Source organism: Leopardus geoffroyi, chromosome D4, assembly GCF_018350155.1.
Source record: "Leopardus geoffroyi isolate Oge1 chromosome D4, O.geoffroyi_Oge1_pat1.0, whole genome shotgun sequence".
In the NCBI taxonomy this organism is placed as follows: domain Eukaryota; kingdom Metazoa; phylum Chordata; class Mammalia; order Carnivora; family Felidae; genus Leopardus; species Leopardus geoffroyi.
The window spans coordinates 86,860,071-86,879,280 of record NC_059342.1 but is presented as its reverse complement, the minus strand read 5'-3'; the positions used below and the strand labels follow the sequence as shown (position 1 = coordinate 86,879,280).

Here is a 19,210-nt window from a genome sequence, read left to right as displayed (position 1 = left end):
TCTCCTTTCTGACGTCCCTTACAGTGTAAGATAGCTACCTTGTCTGGCAGCCATACAGCCTCAAGAAGCTTTAGTATTTCTTCCTTGTTTTTGATAGTTTTCTTTGCAGCAGTAAGGAGGCCTCTTTCTTTATGGATGGCCCCATGTACATGCACAGTAGTGAAGGCATACCGGGAATCAGTGTAGATGTTAACTCGTTTACCTTTGCTAAGGATGAGGGCTCGGGTTAAGGCATACAGTTCAGCTCGTTGTGCTGACCATCCTTTCAGCAAGGCCTTGGCTTCCAGAACTTCGGTGGTTGTGGTTACCACATATCCTGCTCTTCGGTTGCTCTCTTGTAAATGCTGTTCCCATGGCTGAACAGGGTGATTTCTGGGCCTGTCATAGCTTGGTCTTGGAGGTCCAGGTGGCTGGTGTAGACTTCATCCACTACTTCGAAACAGTCATGGTCGGGTTCTCCCTCCTCCGTGGGAAGGAAGGTGGCCAGGTTTAGTGTTCTTACTGTTTTGAGAGTGACACTTGGGTTTTCATAGAGAAGGCCTTGGTATTGTGTCAGCCGAGAATTGGAGAGGAAACGATATCCTTGGGTGCTCATGAGGGACATGACCGCGTGTGGGACCTTAACATTAAGTGTTTGTCCCAGTGTGAGTTTGTCTGCCTCTTTGATGAGCAGGACTGTGGCTGCCAGAGCTCTGAGGCACCATGGCCATCCTGCAGCCACAGGATCAAGTTTTTTTGACAGGTAGGCCACTGGCCATTGCAAAGGCCCCATGCTCTAAGTGAGCACTCCAAGGGCTATTTTGTCCTTTTCACGTACGAAGCTGTTAAAGGGCCTTTCTATGTCAGGCAAACCCAGGGCTGGGGCTTGTCCCAGAGCCAACTTTATTTCTGTGAAAGCAGCCCTTGCCTCCTCAGTCCATGCGAGGGGCTCCCGGTCTGTTCCTCCCAACAGGTCATAGAGGGGCCTCGCTCTGGCTGAGAATCTGGGAATCCAAATGCAACAGAACCCTGCGGCCCCTAAAAATTCACTCAAGCCTCATTTTGTTTGGGGCTGTGGCAGTGTGGTGATAACTTTCTTCTTTTCCGGTCCTAGTTCTCTTTTTCCTTTTGTGAGGAGGAAGCCTAAGTATCAGACCTGCTGCTGACAAATCTGTGCCTTTTTCCAATGCCCAGTACCCCAAGTAGGATAGGAGCTGCAGGAGAGCCTTAGTACCTTTCATAGTCTTCTTGGGTATCACTGGCAAGGAGGAGGTAGTCTACATATTGGAGGAGGACACACCCTGTGGTTTTCCTCCGAAAGTTGGTGAGGTCTGCAGTTAGTGCTTCCCCAAAAAGAGTGGGCAAGTTCTTGAAATCTTGGGGAAGTCGTGTCCAGGTCAGCTGCATCTGGCGCCCTGTAACGGGCTCAGTTCATTCAAAGGCAAACAATGGTTGATTTTGAGGAGCCAGGTGGAGGCAGAAGAAAGCATCCTTTAGGTTGAGGCATGTAAACCATCTGGCTAACTCTGGAATTTGGCTGAAGAGAGTATACGGGTTTGGAACCACTGGGTGTAAGGAAACAGTCACTTTGTTAATGGCCTTCAAATCCTGTACTGGTCGGTATTCTCCTCCTGGCTTCTTGACTGGCAAGAGCAGGGTATTCCAAGCCGACTGGCACTCAACTAGAATACCTGCTCCTCTGAGCTTGGTCAGGTGCTCTTATATACTCATTCTAGCCTCGAGTGGAGGGGGGTAGTGCCTTTGTCTCTGAGGTTGGGCTCTGGGGATCAGGTCAACAATGATGGGGGCCTGACTCTAAGCTAGTCCAGGCGGGTTATCTTCAGCCCATATGGAGGGGAATGTAAGCCTGAATTCTGAGGGGCTACAGGGTAGGGCCTGGGTGCAGAATAGTCTCCATTCTTCTTCCCTTGGCAGGGTAATCACCAAGACCCGGGTTTCCTTCTGCCTTGGGTTTAATTGGAGGCTAGTGTGTCCAGTGGGTTCAAAAGTTATCTGGACCCCAAGTTTGGAGAGAAGATCTCAGCCCAGGAGAGGAATTGGGCAGTCAGGTAAGTAGAGGAACTCATGCCAGACCTTGTGACCCCCAAGTTCACATTGTTGAGCTTTACAGAAGGGCTGCTGGATCTCCCGTGTCCCAGTAGCCCCAAGTATGGTTGCTGTCTTTTGGCTTAAGGGCGCCACCGGGGAAGTAACAATGGAGTATTCAGCCCCAGTGTCAACCATGAAAGTTATTGTTCGCCCCCCTACCTTCATTTCGACCGTGGGCTCATGGGAGCCAAGCGAGAAAGAGCCCGGTCCCCCTTAGTCCGATTCTACCCCGGCCAGACCAACGAGGTTCTGGCCTCAAGGTTCTTCCCAATATCATCTGGGTTTTGAGGGTCCCTTCCAATTCAGACATTCATTCTTCCAGTGTCCCTTCTCTTTGCAGTATGCACATTGGTCCTTTGCTAAGGGGGCTCTGGGCTTTCCCCCTTTTGGTGATTGGTGTCTTCCCATCTTTGCAGCATCTGTTTCTTTTAGTGCTGTTGTAAGGGTGGCCTTCTTTTTTAGTCTTCTCTCCACTTCTCTTTCGGCTGTGACTTCTCTGTCATGAAAACATTATTGGCGACCTCTATCAGCTGAGTGATATTCATCCCAGCAAAGCACTCCAACGTCTGGAGTTTTCTTCTGATATCTGGGGCAGCCTGTGCCACAAAAGAGGTATTTACCATCTGTTGACTTTCTGGTGCCTCGGGGTCAAACAGCGTGTATACATGATATATTTTACATAATCTTTCTAGTAGTCTCTGGGAGACTCCCCAGGATGCTGTGTGACTGACGCTATTTTAGTCATGTTCATGGGCTTTTTGGCTCCAGCTCAGACTCCCCGAAGGAGGCCTTCCTGGTATCGTTGGATGTGGACCTGTCCTTCTTCTTTCAACGTTTATTTATTTTTGGGACAGAGAGAGACAGAGCATGAACGGGGGAGGGGCAAAGAGAGAGGGAGACACAGAATCGGAAACAGGCTCCAGGCTCTGAGCCATCAGCCCAGAGCCCGACGCGGGGCTCGAACTCACGGACCGCGAGATCGTGACCTGGCTGAAGTCGGACGCTTAACCGACTGTGCCACCCAGGCGCCTCCAACCTGTCCTTCTTCTATGGTGAAATCCCATGTTGGGCATTCTTCAGCCGCGGCAGCTTGAGCCCAGACATCAGGGTCATTGATCCCCGGAGGTGTGTGATCTTCTAGGTGCTGTCGTGTTTCTCTCATTCTTCTTCTTTTTTCTGTATTAAACAGAGTATGGAGTAACCCTTGACAATCTTCTCAAGTTGGTCAGTGGGTCTGGAAGAGGGACTCCATCAAGTCGACTATTACTTGTGGCTTTCAGAGTATGATGGAGTGTTGTGTTTCCAATCGAGGAGGTCAGTTGTAGAGAAAGGTTAATAATACATCATGAAATAGCTGGGCTGGACTGTTCCGTTCACATTCTCTTTCAGGCTCTCTTGTCTCCCTTACAGGCATTTGGAGAGCGTTAGGTCTGGGTCTGGGGCACAGTCTGGCTGCTGGCCCCTGTGGGGGAGGGTTCTCTGAGTCTGAGAGGGGCAGGGAGATGGGCGGCAGGGCAGAGCAGCAGTGACTGCTGCCACTGTAGAGAGACAGACTGGGGAGGAGTTTCAAGCTCAGGGGGAAGGGGGAGGCAGCTTGAAGAGTTATAAGGAGGTGGAAAGACAATATCTTCCTCCATGTCTCCTTTAAATATTAGAGGAGTGGTGGGTCGCTTCTTTGGCTCCCTGGGTGAGCCTCCAGATAAAGTGGCTAAAACCTTTGCCTGGCTCTGTTTGCTAATGATGAATCGCACCCAAGTTGGGGGATTTGGGGCAATTTCAAGCCAGGAGTTGATGTATGGAAGTTGATCAGGGTGGCCTAGGTTCCCAGTGACTATTAGCTAAACCTGATGCACTATTTGAGCATCTAATGTCCCTTATGGGGGTCATCCTACACTAAATATGGGCCATCCTAGTTCACAAAAGGTCCTTAACTTCCTGGGTGTCATTTTCACCCCATAATTGACTGAAAATCCCTTTTTAAAATTTTTGAGCATGACCTCTAAAATCGTAGGCTTATGCTGTTTGATCCCTTATTAATTTCTTTCTTGTATTTGGTGTCACAAAGACAAAGGGAGGGTATCCCCTCGGATGAGAGGACCAATCAGATACCCCTCTGGTCGTGTTCCTGAGGGAAACTTTAGGTGAGGTTTGGCCGTAGCAGACTCAGCTTTGTGACTTGTGATAGGAATCTGATCCAATACCGCCCTAGACCTTATATTCTCACCACAACACAGGAGAGCCCATTCAGACTCCGTAGACTTTTGGGGACCTTAAGGGTGCCCGTCCATGGAGCCACAAACTCGAACTCGACTGGCAAGCCTGGCTGAGCCACACATTCTCTCTCTCTCTCTCTATCTCTCTCTCTCTCTCTCTCTCTCACACACACACACACACACACACACCAGAGTCCATTACATTCCCTCCCACAAAATTTTTTACCTGTGAGACCTATTAAGGCCTCCAGGGATTGACGAGGTCCCCCTTCCACCCTTTTGGGTGGGCCTGACTTTGGGGCCCCAGCCTTACTGGTTCCAACATTGGGTCCAGGTCCTCACCTACCAGGTCTCTGAGTCTGGTGGGAAGAGTGGAGAGGGGACCAGCCTGAGGCAACCGAGCAGGAGACTGCCAAAATTCAAGTAGTGTGCTCACTCTTCCTTGCAATCCCTCATTCTGTCACTGCCTCGCTGTTCTCCCAAACCGGTGGCAAAAATGGGCCAGTGCGTTTGGGTTTCCTGGTCAGGGAATCAAGTATGTTATGGAACCAGGCTGGAACGCTGACGGAAAAACCAAGCGGCACTCGGAGATCTTGGTGGATTGGAGATTTATTTAACACTGATGGGCTCAGAGGAGACCGTTTCTCCAAAGATCTGAGCCCCAAATGTGAGTCAGGAGGGTAATTTATAGTCGTCAGCTTCCATATCTGTAGGGGTTTTCACGCGTGCAGCAAACAAAGGAAGAAGAACCCGGAGGAGCCGTCTCTAAGCTAGAGACCAGAGTCTGTTTTAGCCCCATCAGCTATCTTTGGCATACTTTATTCACTTCTCCAACAATATAACCAGTCACTCTTCACAACCCCTAGTGTAGCTCTCTTTCTGTCCAAAAGTTCTGTCCCTGTGCTTTAACAAAATCACCTTTTGTGCACCAAAGATGTCTCAAGAATTCATTCTTGGTTGTGAGTTTGAACCCCCACCATTCCAAAGCCCCATCATTTCCACCTTGAGTCAGCCCCTCGCCTCATCCATGCCCCATTGGTAGGGTGGACCCAGACCTCAGCTGACCCCTAAGGGACTTGGCCCCTCCTGTGGGCTCAATGGACAGAAACTCCAAGCTGGGCCTGCCAGTTGCAAATGAGACAGCTTCACAGAGTAGAGCTCTGAGGCTATAGTCCCAGCTCCATCCTGGAGGGGGTCAATGGGGGCCATGCATCTGCAGTGTGTGAAAAAGGGTGGGGGTGGTGGTCCCCCAATGGGGGCTCTCTACCCTTGCCACTCTGTATCTGAGAACTTTGGGTCACAGTGAGTGCAAGGACTCAGACTCGTCGTTGGGAGACTGCTGATATCACCTGCCATCTCTGGCCATAGTTTTGGACTATGGAGCCCAGGGGCCTAAGCCTAGGTTCCATAAGTGTTCCTGCCATGGCTGATCCTAGCTTTCTCTAGGTGGGAAGCAGTTTCCTCATGGGGGCTTGAGTGTCCATGGGAGGCAGTGATGGATCCCAGCCACCAAGCCATGTCTCCTAGATGTCACCACGAGGGCTGGAGCTGACCAAAGCCTGAACTGACGCTGACCTGAGGGCTCACTGGCCTCAGATGAGACTCGCAGAGACCTCATGGGCTCTTCCACCTGCTTCTGGGGAACCAGCTCCCCTAGCCTGGCCTTCGGGTGGTGGGCACTGAGAAAAGAGATTCTGGGTGAGGAGGGACCATATACCAAGGTGAGGGCAAAGAACAAGCTTCTAGCTTGTACCCCCTCTCCTCAAGGTGGGATATGTGTGACATTCCTCTGGCAGCCCAAAAACAAAGGAAAGGAAAGAAAACATATGGTTAACTGATAGAGATCACAGTCATGCAGGACACAAGTCTCCATCAGTTTACAAATATCTTAAAAAATTAGAAGAGGGTTGCCTGGGTGGCTCAGTTAGTTAAGCGTCTGACTTCAGCTCAGGTCATGATCTCACCGCTCGTGAGTTCGAGCCCCACATCGGGCTCTGTGCTGACAGCTCAGAACCTGGAGCCTGCTTCCAATTCTGTGTCTCCCTCTCTCTCTGTCCCTCTCCCACTCAAGCTCTGTCTCTTTCTCTCAAAAATAAACTTGAAAAATTAAAAAAAATAGAAAAAAAGGGCAATCTTATCAATAGTCTAATCTCCAGAAGCCTACAGATTTAGTTTCCTGGAGCCCCTATTAACACCCTATCCACCATCGTTATGTGGGGAAGAAAAGGAAGAAGGAAATGGCAGGTAAAAGTTAAATTTCCTGATACTCTGCAGCCCAGTGACAAGTACTTGAGGCAAACACAGAGTACAACATTTCTCCAGGAACCCCTACCATTCCTAACGTTAATGCCTTACTAGAGGTAAAACACCCTTAGCTTGACCTCAGGTATCTAAGGAGTCCTCGTTAGTATGTCAAAGTCCTTCTGGAGGCCTCCCTCCCTTTTGACTTTACTTCCCCAACTTCATAGTATACAACCTCAGTGCAGCTCTTTCTGCCCATGGGTCCTGTCCCCATGATTTCATAAAATCACTTTTTTTGCACCAAAAACATCTTTGAGAATTATTTGTTGCCCATCGGCTCTGGAAGACCCCCACTGCCCTCCCCCCTCTAAAACCTCATCTTTAGCGCCCAATGTGGGGGTCTGAGTCTTTTCATCTGGACCTTGAGCTTTGGTGCAAATTTAATAAGTACTTTCTCTTTTCTTCCTTTATTCTTATTTTAGGAATTTCAAGGAGTATGATCTTATTGCAACACTTTCCTCTCCATTGCTCAGTCTGTAATCCTCTAGCCTGTGGCTACTCTACGGGGAGAAGAAAGCCGGCCTTTTGGCTGGAAGTGAGTACCCAGGTCAGAATGGTAAAAATACCCAGATACTTGTGCCCTCTCTTTCTTCCTTTCCTTATATCTTTTTGTCTGTCCTGGGCACCGGACAGCCACTTATGTGACTAGAACCGCTACCAATCTTAAGACTCCAATGTGAGGTTTCCTCCTCGTTGGTCTTACGTGATCCCCTCCAAATCCCTGTTCTAGCCATTTCTGGCTGTGGGACCTCCCCTGTTGCTGGTGAAACCAGTACCTGATTGAATTAAAACTCAACTGAGGACCATTTCCTAGGAAGTTGGCTCTAAAGACTGTAAGTGTTGGAATGTCACTTAGATCAAGATGTGATTCCGTCTTAACTGTTTTTGGTCAATGTTCTCTACTACTACTTAAATTACAAAATTGGGCAATTCCCCCTTGTAAAACTTTTCCAGTGTTTTCCAGGGGTTGAAAACGGTGGTTTCTTCAGCCTTCCCAGCAAGGCAAACTAGGCCCATATGCTGGCACCTATTTGTGGCCTAGGATGCAATGGGAAAGCAGAGAGATGCTAGCATCCCTCCCACAGAGGGCCTTAGCATCTTGTCAGTGATCAGAGTGATTTGGTGCCAGGTACACCTCGGGTTGCTTTGACACCTCAGGAACCTCTGATATATCCTTCACAGGGGACCCCACCTGTGAGTTGGGTGGGATATTTTGTGGTAATTGACCTTCTCTACTTTTCTCTCCCTAGGAAAAGGACGGGAGCTTCTCCTCAGTCCCCAAAGACTGTCCCTTGGAATGCCTTTTTAACCCACTGGAAACAATTTGGATTGCAAAATTTAGGAAAGGATTGATGTCCTGTAACTGTGCATGGCCTTAGTAGGATCTAGCAGTTAGATCTCTTCTGCAGGAAACAGGATCAATGGACAGAGGTACCCTAGGCCCAGGTCTTCACCTAAGTCAGGACCAGGACCAAAAAGCCTCTTGCAGAATGTATTTGCCCTAATGTGTTTTGGCTAGTAAACTCCCTCCTGACATAGTGGATGCCCTTTTGGCCTCCTCCTAATGGAACTCAGGTGCTAGAGGAGACACAGGCCATCCCTGACAAAGGGGATGCTGACTCTCTCTGTTCCTCCTCCTAATAGATGTGGAGACCTCTCCCTCATTCATTTCCTGAGTTAACAGCTAAAATTGGAGCCAACTATGGTTAGTCTACTTCGGGATGTGTGCTTTAAAGAATATTTCCAAGCAGTTGCCCAAACTTCCTTTGTTGCTGAGAAATGTCGATCTGTACATAGACTCCCTATTTCCACTTTGGTGGAAATCAAACAAACAAACAAACAAACAAACAAACATGTGGTCTCCTCTTACCCAGCTGACAAGGTTTAGAACCAGGAATCTTCTTTCTCTTCCTTCTGGCACTTCACCTTTTCTGCCTTCCCCTCCCCCGTCCTCCTGTTTCTACATCACCCCCTGTGTGACCTACATAACTCGCTTCTATACCATCCTTCCACCTGCGATGTCAAGAAGCAATGAACACCTCCTTGGAGCACCCACTTCAGATTCCCCCACTGCTGTCTCAGGTGAAAAAGGGAAAATGGGGAACAAACTGATTGTCCTTTAAGTGGACACAGGTGGAACTTATTCAGTGTTTAAGCTAATTTATGTTTGTTGGTTTAACTAAGATAGACTTGTATTTAGATTTATCAGCATTAAATATGAAAATTTTTTTCTACCAAGGTTTCCTAAAGGTCAAAGAAGCTCATGTTGTCTCTGTTGCAATTTGTTAGCAAAAAGATGACTTAAAACAAAGGGTAATTTTGTGTATCTCAGAGTTTTCGTGGATAATTGTTAAGAGAGTTTTCAGAGTCTTTGGTAATCTGACACTTGGATAAACGGGATTGAATTCACTGGATATCTAGGTCTTTTCCAAATAGAATGGAGGGCTAAAGCATTGGTTACTGAATGTAGGTTTTTGTTTTTGACTTCTTACTGCAGAGAAACTAAGAACATTTGGGTCTATTGGAAAACATGGTTTATGCTTAATTGATTCATGAATTTGCCATCTAAAGGATTCCGGTGTAACAGTTTACAAATGGTTACTACTTAGTCTCAGCTGGACACTAAGGTTGCTAAGAGTCAAAATTCTGCTAAGCATAATTAAGACTGATGAGGGGCGCCTGGGTGGCGCAGTCGGTTGAGCGTCCGACTTCAGCCAGGTCACGATCTCGCGGTCCGTGAGTTCGAGCCCCGCGTCAGGCTCTGGGCTGATGGCTCAGAGCCTGGAGCCTGTTTCTGATTCTGTGTCTCCCTCTCTCTCTGACCCTCCCCTGTTCATGCTCTGTCTCTCTCTGTCCCAAAAATAAATAAACGTTGAAAAAAAAAAAAAAAAAGACTGATGGAAATAAGGAAAGCAACTCTATACGTAAAAAAAAATAGGAATGTGTAAAAAAGAGAGAAGGAATGGAAATATATTTTTTTTCTTGCAGGTAAAAGAGTAATTTTGTCCTAAATGAGACTGGTTTGGAGAAAAATGGCCTGGGACAAAATTTGAATGCAAAGGAAGGTTGTAGAAGGTTCATGAAGGGAAATCTTTGGAAAGGAACTTTATGTGTGGTTAGGACAGACTATGTTGCAATGAATGGGTTTTTAAAAGGACACTCGTAAAAGGTTAAAATTCTGCTTTTCTCTCTGTTCAAAAACAAAGGTTTTTTTTGATGGTTCGGCTCTTGATAAAATAATAATAATAATAATATAGAAAGGTTTGTTTTCTCTTTTGTCTGCCAGGAAAACCACAGCTTTAGGTTTCATCTTTATCATGTCTCTGATCATTAGTTAAAACTTCTCACTGTTTAAAGGAGCTAAGTTTTGCTAACAACTATATCACCCTACATATTTGCCTTTGGAATCTCTTATTGCCATCTTGGTTAAATAAATATTTTAAAGCCTTAAGATGTGAAATGTTCTCTAATCCTATTGCAAATAGCTGTATAACTTTCTACAGTTTAACAAACTTCCCAGGACTGAAACTGAAAAGAAAGTCTTTTTGACCATGGAGACCTTTTTATTTGGTATGTTAAGAGAAAAGCCCTGTTAAATAAGGTACAAATTAGATGATATTGCTTGGCTAAATGGTATAACTGTTCAAATATATATGCATTTCCCAAAGTTTTAATATAGTTTGGTAATAAGGTTGTCAATTGACATTCTGATTATTAAAGTATCATGTATCACAGATAACCGAATTTCCTTGTCAATTGTATCATAACGAACTCTCATCAGATTGTTAACCATGTCCATTTTTGAGTTTTGTCACTTATAATTATTGTACTTATTCTCTTACAAAACATGTTTCCTCTTCCAGGAGATTTATGAAAAGGGCTTTTAGGATAAATTCAGGTATTTGACAGCATTAAAATCCTAAAACTATAATAGGTAAGAATGTCCAGAACTAAAAAGCTGCATTTGAACTGAACAGTTAGTAATATGGGACTAAATGAACTGAGAAAGGTTATAGTTTTTGTGACCCTTGTTGAAAACATTGCTGGATCTCTAATGTTTGCTCTTCCAGATTAAGGAAACCTTCTCTTAAGATATGTATAATGTACAGAAATGTGATAAGATATCCCTCTGTAAATAAATTGAAACATCTAACTTTTCTCTCTACCTGAATGAACCCTCTGAAATTCAAAAAGTCTCAGTGAGTATACTTCCACAGCCATCATACTTACCTGCGTAAGTTCAGTGAGAATCTGTTCTCCCTGTAACAGTACACCATTGGAAATAATGTTTTTTGTTTGTTTGTTTGTTTGTTTAACAAGGCTTTGGCTGGAATGTTCAATTTGAGAGACATGATTAGACCTGATATGACCATGTGGCTTTAAGGAACTAAGGTTGACTTTATGAAACATGGAGCCAATAAAGCCCCTTGGAAATGTTGGCCTGATGCCTTCCCAGCAGACTTACCAGATGAGTAAAGAATGTCACTTCTGGGCAGGTGCAGGGACCTCAGGATATCTTGGGGACCTCCTGGAGAGGAATTTGCCCAAATCTACAAGTATTGCAGGCCTGTCTGATGAAAGTACTTGGCTTGGCTTCTGGCCTGGAGAGGCCAATCGGTTCAGTCTCCAGTTCAATCTGGAGATTCCTTATAAAAGATTCCAGCAAAGCAAACTTTAAAGATTCTTAGGATCAATCACTATTCTCGCTGAGCTTATGTAAATCATTAGGCAAAGTTTCTTAAAACTGGACTTGTTCTGCAAACGAATTAGTCTTAGTTTGCTATCTGTGGAAATGAGGGTTTTTAGAGAGAAAAACTACGTTTCCATAACGCAGCTCTCTGGATGTTAATTTCTAGTTCTGATTGTCTTTAAATGTTTCCTGTTTTCCTAAACTAGACACCTTGAGCTAAACTTCAGAAAAATTGTCACAATATTTAATGTATAGAAAATTTTCTGTGCTTGTTATTCAGTGGAGACAATAATAAGTCCCCATGGGCATATGATTATTTAAATAACTGGAAAATGGGATGGATTCCCCCAATAATTGTATGCAAAGATTTTCTCACTGTAGACCTATGAATAGATAAAGACTATAGTGCTTTATTATTCACTGGAGGCCAGGTTAATTCCTAAATCTCTAAATATGCCAACCATATCCTCCCTCCACCTGATCTGACAGTTGCTAGAAACCCACTCCATGTAAACCCAAAACACCTGGTTTATTAAAGGATTGAAAGTCTAATACAGCAGAGGATTTAACTCCAAAATGGAAGGACCCCTACTGTGTATATTATATACTCCCACTGCAATAAAGTTGGAGGGGAACACTTCATGGGCTCCTCTATCTAAAATAAGACCTATATCCCCTTGCCAGGAATTCAATGAGTAAATGAATCTGCCTTCTTATTCCTGTGAACCTGTGGAAGACATCAAACTTCTTTTAGGATGGTTGTACCTTTCTTTTTCATCTTCCTTTCCCAATTTCTACTAACAGTTCTTTCCTGCAATGGGCCATTCAAAAGGATCACCACAGACATTTCAGTTACAAACCAGAAAAATCAGTCAGATTCCTGCTGCCTGTTCCCAGAAGCATCCGAGGATGTTTCAAGCCTAATATCTGAAAAATCTCACTGGCAGTACTGAGAGACACTGGATTTATAATCTGCTCTAACCATTAACCAGTATTTTTCTTGTTTTTATAAAAGTGCTGTTTTTAATTACCACCTGGCTTACTAAACAAAACAGAGTCGAGATGATGGCCATACACCATGTGTTACACAGGTAAGGCTTTAAATGACTCTCAAAATACCATTATATTACTAAATACTAAAATAACTCAAATTCATAAAACGCTTCTACAAAACAGAATGGCTTTAGATGTTTTAAGTGCTGCACAAGGTGGAACTTATACTCTTATAAGAACAAAATGCTGTGTATACATTCCACACTACAACAAAAATATTTATGGATTTCTTACTAACATGAATACTCAACTTGGCACATTAAACAATCCCTCTCTTCCCTTAGTGATGGGTTAAAGTCTTGGACTGGAGAATTTTTGTTAGCTTTGTTAGGACTTTTAATGAGAGCTAATCTTTCTAGTTATTCTACTTAGGTTTTGCTGTTTTCTCCCAAGTCTCTCTGCTTGGTACCAAGACTCCATTACTACAATAACTTCAAGCCAACACATGATCCTTTCTACTCAAGGTGGTTCATACACGTTGTCCACCTTGGATTCAGCTGCCTCACCTTAACTGCCCTGTATGTTCCCTAAGGGACCAATATTGACCCATAGGTAAGGACAACTCTATGCCCCTACTCAGCAGAAAGAAGCTATAGAAGATGAGACCTTCTTCCTTCAACAGCCTTAAGATATAAAGGTCAAAATTGTTCAGGGGGGGGGATATGATGAGGGAGCGTGGAGCAATCTGAGGGCAAAACAGGCTGGCATATCCCCTTCCCCCAGGTGGAATATGTGTGGTATTCCTCAAACACTCCCGGCTACCCAAGTACAAAGGAAAGGTGTTTAAGTGCTTGCCATGGCGATGTAGGAAACTAAGACAAATGAAAAATTAATCCTCTTTCTGCCTACAGCCTATAGGCAAGTCCTTGAAAACAGCAGAGTGACCTAACTCTAGGAGCTCAGCTGCCTCCTTAATGACCCATTGCTAGGGGCAAAGAGAACCTTAGATTACCATTATCCCAGCTTCCAGGACCTGTAAGTCTATTTCCTTGATCTAAACTGCCATGAGTTATATGCTGGCAATCATATTCCAAGTTTATGACCCTGATATGCTGAAGGGTCTCATGACTGAGGTTTTATTCAATGGTAATAAGTGGTGTTTCCCTAGCAACAGGGAGCCCCTCAAGGTCCTGGAAACCTTGCTTCCAAAATACCTTAGAGACTTAATCTATCCCTGATGGGTAGGGATATATACTATATAATCAGTTACCCATCACAACCCCAGTGCAGCTCTTCCTGCCCCTGGGTCCTGTCCCTGTGCTTTAAAAATCATCTTTTTGCACCTTTTTGCAACTTTGGTGCACCTTTTGCACCAAAGACATCTTCAGGAATTCTTTCTTAGCTGTTGGCTCTGGACCACCCTACCAATACCCCAAAACTTCAATACACATTATAGATTATCACACACATATTTCTGGATTTATAACTGACCTGAATACTCAAATTGGTGCTTTAAGCAACCCCCCTCTTTCCTTTAATGATTGGCGAAACTTCTGGACTTGAGAATTTTCATCAATTACACAGGACTTTTTTTGGACAATTCTTTTTTCTATTCTAATTATGTTTTGCTGTTTCTCCCATGTCTTTGTCTGGCAACAAGACTCCATCACTACAATAACTTCAAGTCAACAGATGATCCTTTCTACTCAAGGAGGTTCATACTCATTGTCCACCTTGGATGCGGCTGCCTCTGCCTTCTGTAAGTCTTCTATATATTCCCCAACTGATCAATATTGACTCATAGGTAGGGACATCTCTACACCTCTACTGAATAAGAAGTTACAGAAGATGAAACTTTCCATCTTCAACAACCTTAAAGATGTAAGGGTCAAAATGGTTTAGGGGTGTTATGTTGAGGGAGCAAAAGTCAAGCTGAAGGCAAAGTACAAGCTAGTATTACCCTCCCCCCACCCCAGGTGAGATGTGTGTGACATGCCTCAGGCACTCTTGGCTGCCCAAGAACAAAGGAAAGGAAAGAAAACAAATGGTTAACTGATAGAGATCCCAGTCATGCAGGACATGAGTCTCCATCAGTTTACAAGTATCTTAGTAAATTAGAAGAAAAAGGCAATCTTATCAATAGCCTAATCTCTAGAAACCTATAGATTCAGTTTCCTGGAGCCCCCACATCACCCCTCATAGTAAATAATATGGGGAAGAAAGGCAAGAAGGAAATAGCAGGTAACATTAAATTTCCAGATACCTTGCAGCCCATTGACAAATAATTGAGGCTGGCAGAGAAGAATATTTCACGGGGAAATCCCTACTGTCTTAATGTTAATGTTTTGCTAGAGGGAAAAATGTCTTAGCTTGACAATAGCTAGGCCTCCAGTATTCTGTAAATCTTCTTTAGCATATGAAAATCTCTTAGAAAACTTCCCTTGACTTTACCTCTTCCATGGCTGTGGTGTATAACCAGTCACTCCTCACAGTCCCAATATAGCTCTTTCTGCCCATGGGTCCTGTCCCTGTGCTTTAATAAAATCACATTTTTGAACCAAAGATGTCTTCAAGAATTCTTTCTTGGCCCTTGGCTCCAGAACCCCCCCATCACCCCAGCACTTCATCACTTGTGAAGTGGGGGTGCCAGCAACTCAGCTCCCCAACCCTCTCCAGCTGCCTGGCTCTGGCTGGGCCTCTGCCATTGGACCATTCAACTGGTGGCTGAATATGGGTGTGAGATGTGAGATGTGGCCCCTCAGTGTGCTAGGAGGCAGGGGCAAGTGAGGGCTGCTGCTGGTGTGCGGTTGGGCCTGGAGTTGGGAGCTAGAAGCGTTCAGTCAGACTGGGCTCTGCTTCTATGGCCTTCATCCCTTTCTAGGGATCACAGTTTCTGGGAGTGATGCTAATAGGAGCCTGCCTTTTGCTCTTTTCCCTCTCAGATGGCCCAGAGGTCAAGGAGCACAGAATGGGGACTGGGGGACATATGTTTATTTAGCAACCAAGGAGGGGTTCTGTCAGCTGGGCAGCTGGGGAGCAGCTGGTGGGCTGTGCAGTGAGAAGGGTCCCCTGGTTCTCTCAGTGGTTTCCAGGCTGGTGGGAAGAGCTGGGCGGTACCCTGGGCAGACAGCAGTGGGAGGGGATGGGATAGAGAGAGCCAAAGGGCACCTGAGAGGGAGTCAGGGGAATAGAGAGGGCAGCAGTGCTGGGCAGGTGGGACAAAGGCAGACCTGGGACCCCCCCTCCAGCTGCACCATGGCTCCCATCAGCCTCCTCTGCAGCCATACTTACCGCACACTTGCTCATTTATCCATGCACTCATCTGTGGGGGACAGAGTGGTCAGCATGGGCAGAGATGTGCTTGTGGGATCCCTGACCTCTAGGGCCCCTGCACTGCCTCTGGGCTGCCTTGGCCCTAGGTTGGCCCAGCTACAGAAGCTCTGGGGATCCCCTCACGGATGGTATAGCAGAATGATGGATGATGGTGCAGGGGACTGAGGGAGAGGCTTGAGGACAAGACCTGGGTGACACCCATTCTCCAAAGAAGGCAGGTGTGGCCCAGCCACAGTTCTGATTGGGCACCAAGCCTTCTGCCTGTTTGCCTGCTGAGTCCTGACAGACCCTCAGCCTTGGGGAGGCACTTGTGCAGGCCAGGCTGCCTGAAGACAAGGGCGCCTCCCAAGTCAGTAGTGAGCCAGCCCCAGGGCAAAAGGGAGGTGGCCCAGGAGAAATGAGCCTGGGCAAAGGGAGAGGTGGCAAGGCAAGGAGACTGAGGAAACTTGGCCCCAGATGTGTAATTCTCATGTGGGCAGGCCTGAGCTATTGTGAAGGAGGAATATTTGGGAACCAGAACCCTGGGTGTGGCAGGGTCTTCCTGAACCTGAAGTGGCTCCTGGGGCTCCAGTAACTGTAGCAGGGACCTGGGTCCCTCCTCTACCCCCTTCCCTAGTGAGGCAACATCAGACGTGGCTAGTCCCCAAGTGCCCTTCCTCTCTTCCCAACTGGTGACTACCGATGGGGAGAGGGAAGATGATGTGGTCTTCAGTGAGTCCCAGGGATTTGGCGAAACTGATGAAGATTTCCTTCAGCACAGAAGGCAGGTCCTTCTTCCTCCCTGTGGCCAATATGGCTGGTTAGTGGCTGGCAAAAGTTCCATAAGTATTGTTGAACATGTGAATGAAACCTCAGACCCCTTTCTCATGAGAGGTTCTGTGGAAAGACCCCTGTTCCACCACCCAGGGACTCAGAGTAAAGGGGATGTGAGGGCTGGATGTGATGGGCCTCTTTTCCCCCAGCATGAACAAGAGCCAGGTCTCAGAGGGGGTAAGACGCACCATAGAGTGTAACCTTGATGTACTCCTGGTTGTTGAAAACTTTCTTGAAGTACAGTATGGCAAACTGGTTGTAATTTGTGGTCACCACTTGGGTAGTGTAGTTCTGCGTTCCAGTGTAACCTGCATGGTGGATGGTGAGGGATCAGCATGCCCTGGCCAGGCAGAGGGAGCTATTGCTTCCTCCCTGGCCTCCACAGTTTGGTGTCTGCGTGGAGGGGCAGGGAGGTCTGGGGCCCTGGAGATGCACCCCACTCAGGACTCACGCTCAATATTGCTCAGGTTGAATTGGCCTAGATGCAAATTTGGGATGAAAATTTTGGTCCAGTGGTCACAGCTCTGGTCCCTGTGCAAAAAACAGATGGGTGGGTAAGAAGGTGACAGCCCACCATGCCACAGCAGGAGACCCGCACCCCACTCCTGGTATGGGCCTGGCTCTTTCCCACTGAGCCTATCCCTGCCTGTCCCTGCCAACTCTGCCCTGAGTCACCTGACCTGCTCAGACTCTCCCTCCAGCACCTGTTGTCCTTCCTTCTTCTGGGCTGTTTCCCCTTGGTTGCCATCCCTCTATAATGTCTTCCTCCACATGTGGCATTTGTCCCTTATTCTTTTTTTTTTTTTTAACTTTTTCTAGATGTTCATTTTTGAGAAAGAGAGAGACAGAGCAAGAGTGGAGGAGGGGCAGAAAGAGAGGGAGACACAGAATCCAAAGCAGGCTCCAGGCTCTGAGCTGTCAGCACAGAACCCTATGCGGGGCTCAAACTGACAAACTGTGAGATCATGACCAGAGACAAAGTTGGACACTTAACCAATTGAACCACCCAGGTGCACCTGTCCCCTATTCTAATCTTGTAGGCTCCTGCTGTAACCTCTCCTGGGGGAATTACCACTGAGGCTCTAATCTGCTGGATGCCAAAGACTCCCTTAGTTGTTGGGCCAACCCTGACCTCTCACCTGTGTCCCATCTGGTCCCATAGCACCCGAGGCCTGATCTCCCCACACCTGTGTTTCTTTCTTCTGCTCTTTCCATGACAGATGCAAGAGCCCCACCCAAGTAGAGGGCCAGAAAGTGAGAGGAGCTGGATAATCCTTGGCTCCTTTCTCTAGGTCCTAATCTGCCTCCACTCTGGTACTCTGGTCATCTCCCACCTATGACTTGATCAGCCTCCTGGGCTGCACATCATCATTCCTCTTCCTGCTGCAGCCACACCCACTCCTCACTGTGGCCCCCCAACACTGTGGTCACTGCCCCTCTCCAGACCACTCATCAGCTCCTGCTCAGGGCAGCCATGAGATGTCTTGCTGTTTCTTGAAGAAGTGGCTCTCTCTGACTCAGTCCACCAGCCCTGTCATGAAGGTCCCAAACCTCCTTCTGACGCAGGTTGTTTTCTCAAGGCCTGATCCACAGATCACCTCCCTGGAAGCCCTTGACAAAGCCCTAGATAGGATCCCAGGTTGGATCCAGCAACCCTCCTCCCATTCTAGGATACCCCGAGTTCTCTTTGTCTTGTCACTGATGACCACCTTTGTCCATCCCCATTACTGTTCTGTGTCTGTGCTGAAGTGACCAAAAAATGTTGATCTAGTGAATGAAAGAAGAAATAAATACAGGGATCCAGCATAGGATGAATGATCATCTTTCAGCTTTGGTCACCCCTTGGCTATGTCTTCAGTATGCCTCTTGGACTCCCAAGGCAGCCCTCTAGGCCCCACATGTTCCCCTAGTAGGTGGTAGCTCTCACCAGACCACGGTAGAGGTGACATTGTAGCTGTTGTCTTCGTTCAGCACATAGGTGGCAGTATACATCTTCAACTGGCTGTGTTTTTCTTTATTAAATCCGTTCCCGGCCAATCCTAAAACGTACCATTTCCCCTGGAACTACAATGGGAACTGATGATAGGCAGAGCAAGAAGAAGCCCCAAGGAGGCCTCCTGCTCCATCCCTTCAGGCACCTCTAGGCAGCCTACCATGAACAAGATGTCCCTCACCTGGGCTGGAGGAACCCAGACTGGCCACACAGACTGCTCTGATAAAGCCAGGAGAAGCTGGAGCCCATCAGGACAGGCTGGAGCCCTGAGTGTGTCAGGGACAGGGTGACACTTGGCAAGTGGCCAGCTGGTGACCATGAGTCTCAGTTTTCTTATCATGTAGAAGGCCTGAAAATGTTCCCACCTTGCATGGACTGGTGGGGATTATGGAAGAGAGTGTGACCCAGTGCAGTTCAGTTCAGCTGACCCTCTTGTCAGCAAGGTTGCATACCGATGGGGGCATGAAGTGTTCCTACCATGAGGGAACCCAAGGGCAGACTGAGCTAAAGCCTGAGCCCATACTGCCTCTCCTCTCCTCTGTTCACACTCTTTCCAGGGCCTGCCTGCAGCTGCCCCTCCAGGTCACTTACCTTCTCATTCTGGAAGTCAGACTGCAGAGGGACCCTGAGTAGAGGTGGGGCTGGGATAGGGTTTGGGGTGGAGTCCTGAGCTTGGGTCTGCAGGGCCCCCAGCAGCGCAAGGCCCAGCCACAAGAGACCTAGGGCCATGACTTCAGGGCCAAAGAAGGAGGCAACATTCCAGGTGTTACCTGAAAGGGGATGAGT

The 19,210-nt window shown here is 46.8% G+C and overlaps 1 protein-coding gene across 2 annotated transcripts; it reads right to left on the bottom strand.

Moving 5' to 3' along the window:
• Nucleotides 1–15,258: 15,258 nt before the first annotated feature.
• LOC123592479 (neutrophil gelatinase-associated lipocalin-like) lies at nt 15,259–19,210 on the bottom strand. Of its 2 annotated transcripts, none has more exons than XM_045467510.1 (7): nt 19,016–19,210; nt 18,359–18,495; nt 16,883–16,962; nt 16,620–16,739; nt 16,298–16,399; nt 15,577–15,607; nt 15,259–15,453 (listed from the first exon to the last, which is right to left on the bottom strand). In XM_045467510.1, the coding sequence occupies exons 1-6, from the start codon at nt 19,151–19,153 to the stop codon at nt 15,588–15,590; spliced, it is 597 nt and encodes a 198-aa protein (XP_045323466.1). In that variant the 5' UTR covers nt 19,154–19,210; the 3' UTR covers nt 15,259–15,453; nt 15,577–15,587. The 2 variants fall into 2 exon arrangements, with proteins under 2 accessions (XP_045323466.1, XP_045323467.1); XM_045467511.1 differs by having other exon boundaries at nt 15,259–15,403.